We start from the raw sequence: 11,423 nt of genomic DNA, 5'->3' as shown, positions 1-11,423 counted from the left end.
GAAGCGTTGTTCTCCCAGAGCATACAAGATTCCTAACTTAAAATTGCATGCAACGACATTGAATGACCTTATAACATGGAAAGAAGCCTATAAACCTGTTAAATATTAATAGTGATGTAGAAAAATTCCTTATTGTCCTATGGTGTTTCCATATTTCTCTGTTCACACACAGAGAGGGCAGTTAAGGAGTAAATTTAATTTTCATTACACTTAGCAATATATTATAATTGATAAAAATTTAAGAAATATTTGTTGTCATGAAAGTCGTTTTTAAATGATTAGCTTTTTTTTAGGCTTCTGAAACAGCTTTTGGTTTTGAGAGAAAAGATGGTTTTATCTGAGCAAGAGTAGAAAATAGAGCGATAAACCCTAATTTTAAGAGCAAGAAGGACATATCTTAAGTTTAGTATTCATTTTAGTACCTATAACAGAGTGTATTATAGAGATATTTAGATATTAGGATATATTATTAGAGAGAAAGTAGTTTAATTTTTGTTTGTTAATTTTTATAAGCTTGATATTGTAGAATAAGCATTTATGAAACCTGGCACCTATACATAGAATATGAAGGGGGGCTTAAACACCACTCCAATTTTTCCAAAAAAAATTCTTATTTATTAACATCCAATCTGGTGAAAAAAAAATCGTTTTTATACTATCTGTATGGGATAGTCTTGCACATTTTAAACTTTGCTCCCCCTCCCCATTTGAATTAATATTTGAAAAAGTTAAGGTCTATTTTTGCAAATGTTGCTTCTACTTTGATAAATTTATATATGCCACCCCTTGGGGCCGACTTTGTTAATGAAAGTTGAAAAGTATGGAATGCCCTATTGAACAGTTAAAATGTTACGCCATTTTGAACGTTAATACATTTCAAAAAAAAAATTTTTTTGACACACGCTGAAAGTACAGCAAACATTTAAATAGTATATCGTTGAATTTTCTGGATTATTTTTATACGATATTATTGTTATGGTCATGAAAATGAAACAAAACGAAGATGATATCAGTAGAAAAACAAAAATGCCGAAGAGTTAAAAAAAAAGTACCCAATGACAAAACTTTTTAACTAAAAATACTTAAAGAATTTAGAAAAATGACAAGTGAAAAACGTAAAAGCCAATTGATTTATTTTTGTATTTTTAAATAAACTTCTTTCGAAATTAATTGCAAAGTTCCAGAACAAAAAAGTAGCGCTTTTCTGTACATTTATTAAAGATATTTAAAACACTTCGCCCTAGGTGGTTGTCAAAATTATTATAAAAGTTGATCTTGTGAAGTAAGCTGTGGCTCAATGCTCAGGTACTCGTTCCACTCGGTTTACTTGTTTTGAATGATGCATTTAACGCTATCCGTAACTTAACAGTATCTTTATCATCACAGCTCGCGCTGTCATTCTAGATGTCAAATGGATTTTGCCTATATTGCCGGTTATATTAACGTTTTTTTGCTATACCCGGGCAGAGAAATGAATTTTTTTATGATGGGTGCAATACTGACAATCTTAATTTAGTTTAATGCAAAAAATGAATCTCAATTCCAAACTACAATGTCCATTTTCGTATCTTTAGTTTAATTAATTTGTTGTTGGATAGTATGATATAGAGAAATTTAGACCTCAATAAAAAAACTCTTGTGTCTATTAAGCTTGTTTCTATTTAACTCAATGTAATTTTGAAAAAAGACAATTATTGCAAACATTTTGAATTGTTAGTGCTCCTTTGTGATCAAATATGCCACCGCAAAAAAAAAAACTTTCTTGACCCGCAATCAGAAATAAAAAGATACACAGGATAGAAGTGATTCGGACAAGCAAGCTACAAACAAAAATTGGCTTCTTCCACCAGAAAGAGGTTTGTTGCTACAAATTTAGTCCAAAATAATCTGAATTTAATCCAGTCTGGTGACTCAAATTCAGTTCATGATGATAATAATTTAATAATTTAACTTCAAGTAAAAAATAACAACTTGAATTAGAATGTCTTGCTTCTGATGATTCTCTTAGTTCTAATTTTGACAAATTTCGAAACCAATTAACTTTAAATTGTCAAAGAAAATTCATTACCTTTTATCAAACGACTTAACAAAAAATTCCTCAAGAAAATCAAAACCTTGACAAACTAATTTTACATGATTCCAATACTCGGCCTAAAGTCTCTGAGGTTTTTAAATGTTGCCATTTTGAATATGAACTTAAGCGAGATATGGGGCCAAGTGTTTCTGTGTTTAAATCGTACTAGCATTAGACATTTAAATGATAAATGGTGCTAAAAACTTTTATCAAATGGTGAACAAGATAACTGTCAGATGATGCTTCTCAGCCCATCAAAAAACAACCTTTCTTGTTTTGCGTACTTAATATTTTTAACTGACAAAAAATCCAAGTTTGTAAATTTGACTGAAGGTTTTTCAAATTGGGTTCAATTACACCCAAGAGTTTATTAGCACAAAAAACAGTGTTGAAACACAGAAAAAGTCTTTGGAAAGATCAGGAAATTTAAAATTAGAAAAAAAAATTACTAGTTCTTCTTTGCAGTATCGTATGAGTTCTACTTAAAAAATTGAAACTACTTAAAAAGTTGAAAGAAGAAATTAAACTCTTGTTCTATAAAATACCATCGAAGGAGAAACAGAAAAATCTAGAAACAACTTAAAGATTGTCATTGATTTTTGTGCCAAGAGTAACATTTTCAGATTGTGATACAAAGTGAAGATAACAACTTCTGATGCAATTGGAGAATCCAGATTAGAATTTTTCTTTAGCATCTTTTTAATTAATCAATCACTAAAATTTTCAGTTGGTAGAACACATTGCTTCAGTTAAAGCAAAAAAAGGCTTCAACCTCTTACTTTTCTTTTCAATACATTTTTTGGCAGAATTCAAAAAATATTTGATTTCTTTTTGAGCTCATCAGTGAGATAGGAAAAGTTGCTGAAAAAATAAAGCTGTCATTTAAAGAACAAAGCTCAATAAGGTGGTGAGCCAGAAAATAAGAAATTTATCCACTAAAAAAGCCATTAGTTATGTATCGAATTTCAAAAGACATTTAAAATGATGCTGATGTGAATTATGATACTTTAACAGGAGCAAAAGAGATTATTTCTCAAATTGACTTTTTATGGCTTTATGATTGCTTGATCTCTGGTATTAAAATATTACTTCGATTCATAGAGAAAATCTATGAATCTATGAAAATATCATGCTTATCTTTTAGAAAACATCAATTATCAAGGAAAACAATTAGCTGATGGTAGTAATATCAATAAAATAAATATAAAAATCTGAAATAAAGTTTTTCTATTTATCAACATGCTTTTAAAACGATTGTTAAATAAATATCAAATTGAGTAATCAAAATGTTGTGTTTTGGCTTGAAAATTCTAAAATTTTAGCTAAAATTATTTTTCTTGCGTATAGCTAAACCAAAAACGCGCACAAATGTGTATGTACTTATTGAACGCGTCAAAAGTGTGTATGAAAAATGTTTTTAATTAATGAATTTAAATTCTTTGACTCAAAAAACTAAGATATTTGTTGAGTTCTTTCAACACACTTGTTGAGTTTTTGCCGTTTTTTGATGAGTCCGTTGTGAGATGGTATGGTGAAATATATCAACAATAAGTCTTTTGATAGTCAGACTTAGATACTTAAAAACAATGCGAAGGGGTGTCTTATTGCTGATACTATAGAACTAAATTTTCTCCAAATGAAGAAAATACTAAGATAGTGGCAACCATTTTATACTACTCTTTTGATTTACAATTGCTGTCTTAATGAAACCAATTTCACGCATCATTTTTCACTCACAACGAAATTTTTACAAAACCCTGCAACCCCGTTTTAATCGCCGCAGCGAAACATATTTGAAAAAGACCACGCGCCTTGAATAGTAGGTGCTTGTGCTTGCATTTACACAATCTCTGTGACCTTTGCGATGTTTATGTTAAATAATCGTATTGAGGAGACTGTATTGAGGAAAATCATTATAAATGAATACATTTCTTTCTTTAAAGAATGTCAACACACGCGCTTGCACGTGTACAGTTAGAAGGCCACCTTCTATGTGTTGGTCACAATAACTGCATTGCTGAAGAAGATATCGACAAAAGCAAAGCTTGCTATTGCAGGTCGCCATCACATTCACAGCCTATGGATAACAAACCAGACTTTCAAAGCCATACCGCAACTTATTCATACTCCCACTTAAAAACAGAGAATCCTTTGATCTTATTATTGAAGAATGGAGGTTGATTAGACTTCCTAATTAATTCAATAAAGTCCATTGAAAGATTCAGGAAGCACCTCAATTAAAACCATACGCAGCAGCCATTACATATCCAAGCTTATTAGAACGTCTCACTGTTTTAGTATTATAGTGATTTTTACTACCACCGTGATCAATTGGAGGCGCTGCTTGATCGTTATAATGAGAAAATTACTTTATAAATTTACTTTGGAAGATATAATATGAGGCCGAAACTCCGTCAGCAATTGGCAAATAAAACAGTGATACACCCGAGCAGATGGCCAGAGCTAGACATTCCCTATTGAGCTTGATAGCATCAAGCTCTATAGGGAATGTCTAGCTCGGGCCATCTCGGCAGGGTATGCTAAAAATCTTCTCGAACGTGTTACACGATGATTTTTTATATATGAGTCCTGACAAAGTCAATACATTTTCTACAACATAGCGTGAAGTGAAGTATACGGAAAGAAATTTCATAGATAACATACAGGTCAAGTCACAAAAGCGTTTCCTGCAGGAGATCTTATCGTGCCTCAGGATGATCTAGACTGCAAATCAGTTTTATAATATGTATTGTACAGTTTTATAAGATGTATTAATTCAAGGAGAAGGCTTTCATATCAGATTATCACTTGCACTTGTGACTGAGATATTGAGCGCATTTCAACATCAATGCTGATGTAACACTTTCTACTTGGGTTCAACACACTTTATCAAAGGAAAAGGTTGACTCATTTGAACGTGTTCGAAATTCACAGTATAACGTAAGTGAAACTTAATGGATGAGGAAAATCAAAATTTTCAGGACTCAGATCGCGCGGTTGTTTAACGAGTTAAGGATACACACGTTGTTAAAATTGGATAGGCATTGGCTTCTGCTAGAGAAGTTCGAATGGAGGCGTTCGTTTGCAAATGGACCGACAAAAAAAAATTAATCTTGTTCTGGCTTCTACACAGCCCCATCTAGCACCGCTGAAACAGCAAGCAGAAAGACAGCTTATAGCCTGCGGTCGGAGTGTAATTAAAGATAGCTGTTGAAACCACAGTGCGTGAGAAAGTTCTTCGAGTTGAAGCAAGCACATATAATGTGGAATCAAAAAAGCTGTTACTCGTTCGTCTATTTATTATTATAGCTGGTATTTATTTTTACAAGACTCGTGTTGACTCACTGCCATTCCGTCAAAACCTTGCCCAATCAAATCTTGAGAAATTTGGTAATAGAATCATTGAATCAAGTAGTGAAATCTAGTTTTGGTATCTAGGATGGAGCAATCTATCGTAGGTAGCTTTTAGGTAGGTTTAATTGTAGACAGATTCTCTTAGATTTCTCCTAGATTTCACTAATATCATTGATGTTTTCTTGTAAAACACCTTTTACCCGCCCGACGGTTATATGCTCTGCTTCACTGTTTAGTTGTTCTGTGATCTTATCTAATAGAATTGTTAATGTTTTTATATCTTTAACCGAAACGTTTAGCTTTACACCCACCAGGAACTTTACTCCCATAAATTGCAAGAAATATTTGGGAAAGACAAAGACAATTTGGGAAAGACAAAGACAATTGTATTAAATATAAAATAGTATTTTTGGCGTGTTAGTATTTATGTTTCTAGGTTTCGTCATAAGGATTATTACCGGGAGTTGAGCTGCAGAATCCACACAGTTACGTATATTCATCTTAATCATTTTAAAAAAATTCTTTGTATTAGTAATTGCTATTAAAGATATTAAGCTCATTATTCTTGGTCATCTCTTCACGTTTTAATTTCTATTTTGAATTAGGACAGTTGGATTTATTCGCTTAAAATTTCATTCAGTACTCAGTCAAGAATAAATAATAAAAAAAAATACGAAAAGAGAAAACCGAAGAAAACCCGAGTGTTCCCACACGTAACTTTCACGTATTGTTCTGCAAAATATTACGCTATGAGTAGGATTCGAACCTACGCGGGAAGATCCCATTTGATTTCTAGTCAAACGCCTTAACCACTCGGCCATCACAGCACATTTAATATTGTGTTCTTATTTAATTCAATTTGTTTAGCTAATCTAAAAAAAAAAAATTTTTTTTTAAAAAAAGTTTGAGGGCTGTCGAAATATTTCCTCTTGAAAGTAAAACTCTAGAATACGCAGAACAAATACGAAACAAATTGTATCGGTAAGCTACATTTTAGCGACACGTTACGAGATCATTTAAGACAGAATTGGTCTGGTCTAGCATTTTTAAATTGGAAACGAGACTAAGTTAACAAAATTACAATTTGAATAAGAAATAACGAAAGTTGTCTCGGAATTCTTTAAAAGGAATGTTTTTCTTGATATGATTTGTTAAAGTGAAAATATCTAAGATGAAAGCAAGTAATTTAAGCTTGTATTAATTTTGCAGCTTGTTCACACCAGCTTTGAGTTATTCCAGAAACCTTCAAATTCTTTTAAAGAAAATCAATATAATCATGGGCGCCGGCAGGATTTTTTACAAGGGGGGGGGGGGGGCAAAATAAAATTCAACAGTGATACTTTAAAAACAACATAAATGCATTAATTAAAGTCATTTTATCAGACCAGTGACAACAAAAAATTAAAGAAAATGTAAAAATAAAAACACAAGAATTAAATCATTGTTATTCAGTAAATAGAAATTGTAGTCGTCTGCGTTCACTGCCAAACTTATTTACAATTTGTTCCATAAATTCAGATTTTCTGGAGCGTATTTTTTCACGATGTACGCTAAGCATGCAAAGCCCAGACAAACGCTCATTGGACATGGTTGATCGTAGCCAAGTCTTCACGCGCCGCAATGTACTAAATGATCTTTCTACAGTACATGTTGTTGTTGGCAGTGTTATTAAAATGAGCAAAGCTTCACGAACAGCAAGGTAGAACACAGACCTTGGTAGTAAATCTGTGAATTCGTTTATTGTGTTTTTAAAAGATTGAATGGCCCAAAAATCAAACCAAATTACACTATCGAGCTTAAAGTTATCAATTTTGTATACTTCATTGACAGTTGACATTTTCTCAATGAATTTTTCACGAGTTAAAGTTCTCATCTTTGCAGGATGAAGAAAACAAAGGTTAAATTAAGCAATGTTATCTTCTGAGAACCGCGTTTGAAGCGAATCGATTAATGAATCGAGATAAGGGATATACATAGCCTGGCGAAAGTATTTCTTGACATTTGTATCCGTTGCTCCACAATTGTTTCGGTATAACTGCCTTGAACATTGCCTTGGTGGTGTTGGTTGAATGTACAACTTTTCAGACAACTTTATCACTCTCTTGTAGTTTATACTTACCTGACGGGGATGTAAACCTGATCAACATGGGACTCTCCCATCCATAAGCGGTAATCAGGTCTATGTCTACTTTCTGAAGGGGGAGCAAACTCTGTGACGACGTTCACAGCGTCTCCTCCGGACGGAGTAGGCATGTCTGCAAGGCAATTAGCTGGAGGACATTAAACCACAATACCTGATCACTCTCTTGTAGATATCTTCACTGAAATGCATATCTGCCTTGTTACGGTGTAGATTTATAACCAAGAGCAATTCATGAATGTGCCTCTGTACTTGTGGAAGGTCTAGTTGAATGGCTTGAAGTGCTTGAGTACAGGGTTCCAGGAGAGCTGAGTAAAATGAAATGATAATTAGTCCAAATAAAAAAGTTGTTGAGCTGGATGCTAACAACAACTGATGTGCCAATTGACGTGTGTTTCCGGTTACTTCGTTAGATATCATATCCAACTGGGTAAATATTTGGTCAAAATTATCACAAAACACTCGTATGCTCTTATACTTTGCAGTCCATCGAGTCTCGCAGAGAAGAGGAACGTTGGGTATCACTGACCTTCTCTTAGGACTTTCACGGAAGAATGCAATAATTGACTTGATAGTACCAATTGTATTACGAATTTGTGGAAGTGCACTTAGATCATTACAACCAAGTTCAGTCTATGTCATGAGCAATGAACAAAAGCCGCCTTTGGATATTTCATTCTAATTCTTGATTGGACGCCGTTATCCTTTCCTGCCATGGTTGAGCAACCATCGTATCCCTGACGTAACAGACGATCTAAATTGAGACCTAATGGTAAACACTTGCTTAATATGGCGTCGGAAATTGAAGCCGCAGACATGCGTTCAGTGGAACAAATCCAAGTAATTCTTCCCAAATCATTTGCTCTTTTGTTGGGTCGACAAAGCGTATTCCAATGGATAATTGTTCTGTCCCTGAAATATCAGCTGTTTCATCAGCTAATACTGAGAATCCAATGGAGTTATTTGCAGCTGACACAATATCATTTACCAGAATCTGTTCAGATATTTTGATCAATTCTTTTTCGGTTTGATGTGATGTATATTTTGCATTCTTTGCAGCAGTATCAAGGTGATTTTTTATAATCTTATCACCAGCCTCAATTCGAAAGTTCAATAGCTGATGCATATTTCCTTTACTTCCTTCCCTCGCAGAGCCAAATCATTTGTTCCACACAACAAAATCGTTGAAAGGATAGAAAAGAGCTTCTGTCTGTTTGCTTCAACAATGCGTTTTACAGAATCGTCAAGCTGACATACAATTTCCTTGTTTGGATTTTTTCTCGCTGCCATGAAGTTTTCAGCATCTTGTTGAGAACACATATGCCATGACGATGACATGTGATTTCGAGCACATTCGTTAAAATCCTTATATTTTCTAAAGGCTGTAGTAATAAATGCACCTTGAAAACCTCGATGTACTTTTTGTGGGAAAAGAATGCAATATATACAAACAGCACCTTTAAGTTTTAAAGAGTACGCCAGCCAAGGAGCATATTGAACCAACCATGCATGTCTAAACCGTCGCTTTCCAGCTTCATGTTCTGGCACATCTTTTTTAAAATCATAAGTTTCATGGGGCTTGAATGGCTCGGTTAGTATATGATACTTGAGATCATCATTTATTCTAGCTGTTGCCTGAATATAAAGTCCAACATCGAAAACTGAGTTACCGTTATCATTTTTACATTCTGATTATTTATCTCCAATCATAACCTCTGACGTTTTCTGCATGTTTCCGTTGCATACATCAACATCTTGTTGCTGTCTTGCATCACAGTCAGTTTAGAGTAATATGTTCCTGTGATTTATCGGAATCATTTGTAGTTGCAACATGTTTAAAATTGAAGTAATCCAAAATATTACAACTTTGTCGTTTTTTAGACATTTTTACAGTATTCTGGAAAAAAAATATTGTAAAAACCTAAATTTAGAACAGTCCACAAAATTAAATAAATTGAAGAAACTTTTTTTCAAAAATTTTTTTATGATATCAATCATATATATTTCTGAATAAAGATTTTACATTCATAGTTGTTTACAATTAGTAAAAAACTAATGTGAAGTAAACACCTAATAATGCTAAAATATATAGTAATATAATGATTAGTTAAAAAACATTAAATACAAATTAGACATTTCAAAAAACAAAACAAAAATTAAAATACAACAGGTTAATGCAAGTTAATCAAATTGAATATATATAATTATAATAATCAACATTTAGCTAGCAAAAAACACAAGGTAGTAGTATTATTAAAATGAATATAACACAATAAATTGGAAAAAAATAAATAGAAATACAATACAAACAAGAAATATTTTTCCAACAAACAAAAAAACAACAGCATAAAAAAGTAAATGAAAATGGAACATTTAAAAATAATTTAAAAAATTTGATCACTGTATCCAATTCTTTCTTCGTTTGTTCGAAATTTATTTGTTTGCGTTACGAAAACAAATAAACTACGCAAATTGCGTAAGAACTTTGTTATTTTAATTCGATTTCTTTTTTTTAATTATTATTTCCTTTATTTTCCTTTTTTTTTCTTCCTCTCTTCTTTTTGGTTTATATACTTCTCCTTTATCTATTGTTTTTTTCTATTTATTCCTTTTTTATTTTTCTATGATCTGTTTCTACCATATATTTTTTTAAACTTTCATTCAAACATCTTTTTTTTAAAATATTAAAATATGCCTTTATAAAAAAGCTTCCGCCATCGTGGAAGTCATTGCATTTGATAGTAATATTTCATTTAAACTGTTGTCATTTACATTACGGTGAGTAAACTATAAATGAGTTAAATTGATAAGATATCGAAATAAAATCTTTTAACAGTTAAAAGAAATTTTGTGAATATTAGTCTGTTATTTTGCTTTTCCAGGGGGGGGGCAACTGCCCCCCCCCCTTTGCCCTTGCCTGCCGGCGCCCATGAATATAATTTACAAGCTTGGTAAAAATCATATTTCAAAATTACTGGGAAAGATGAAAATCTTTTTAATATTCTTAACCTGATCTTATCTAAATCTTCTTAATTTTAATTCAAAGTGCAACTAAGCAGTGATTAAAAGTTGTTAAGATTGGATCTATTCGATTAATTTTCACTTTGTTGAAGTTTAAAGTTGAACTCACTATCACTTAACAACTCCTGCCCTTTATTATTTATTGTTAGAAACTTCTACTGTCCACAATTAAATATTGGTAAAAATAACATCTGATTTGTTTTTTATCATGGCTGCCAAAAATGGGGGCCCTCAGACAACACAATATCAAAGTATGCGAACAAAAAAAAATGTATGCCAATAAAAGCACACGTTTTTATAGCCTATTTGTTCGCGTACTGAAATCAAATAAAATATGCAATGAATGTACTTTTACTTCTTTACTTACTCAAACAATCAATGTGCTTTTTTATTTAAATGAGTTGTTAAGTGGGAATATTTCAAATAAATTACAAATTTAGATCTTTTCAAGATAAGTAGATGATTCAAATTAACTGACTTATTCTTAACTATTTTTGTTTGTACTTTTCAACTTTATGTACGCATTTTTTTTTATTTCTGTACTTGATTTACATTAAAAGCATAGAGAAATTGGCTTTATAAACGGATCGCTCCGTTTAATGGTCCATTCAGCCTTGTGCAACGTTCGGTGTTCGTTGCAACCTTAATTTTCTTTCCCTAATTTTCTTCGCAATTTCGAAATTGTCGGCGGCACGAAAAATATAGCTTTTAGCTTTAATAAAGATTTTTTAACTTTATAAACTCAAATCAAAAATGCATGTGTAGAGGAACAAAACAAGTATATACGTCGATCATAAATTATGTTTTTTTTACCTGTATCAGTTTATCATCAGA

General features: G+C 32.2%; 2 protein-coding genes and 1 non-coding gene across 3 annotated transcripts in view; 1 reads left to right on the top strand and 2 right to left on the bottom strand.

Annotated features, from left to right (window-relative positions):
- Positions 1-6,173: 6,173 nt before the first annotated feature.
- Positions 6,174-6,255, bottom strand: Trnas-aga (transfer RNA serine (anticodon AGA)). Its single transcript has one exon. It is a non-coding gene; the product is annotated as a tRNA-Ser (tRNA).
- Positions 6,256-8,352: 2,097 nt separating this feature from the next.
- Positions 8,353-9,299, bottom strand: LOC145184876 (52 kDa repressor of the inhibitor of the protein kinase-like). The gene is made up of 3 exons (XM_090100952.1): positions 9,282-9,299; positions 8,706-9,203; positions 8,353-8,664 (listed from the first exon to the last, which is right to left on the bottom strand). The coding sequence occupies exons 1-3, from the start codon at positions 9,297-9,299 to the stop codon at positions 8,353-8,355; spliced, it is 828 nt and encodes a 275-aa protein (XP_089957078.1).
- A 1,949-nt stretch (positions 9,300-11,248) lies between these two features.
- Positions 11,249-11,423, top strand: part of LOC149882721 (charged multivesicular body protein 1a-like) — an 8,155-nt gene continuing 7,980 nt past the window's right edge. Inside the window, exon 1 of the mRNA XM_090099701.1 lies at positions 11,249-11,423. This exon is cut by the window's right edge and continues 27 nt beyond it. The gene's annotated coding sequence lies outside the window, so the exon portion shown is untranslated.

This window comes from Hydra viridissima, unplaced genomic scaffold (assembly GCF_058129835.1).
Source record: "Hydra viridissima isolate aposymbiotic clone 2 unplaced genomic scaffold, HvirCarnegie_v1 scaffold_10, whole genome shotgun sequence".
NCBI lineage: Eukaryota > Metazoa > Cnidaria > Hydrozoa > Anthoathecata > Hydridae > Hydra > Hydra viridissima.
This window is presented reverse-complemented; position numbering and strand designations above follow the sequence as displayed.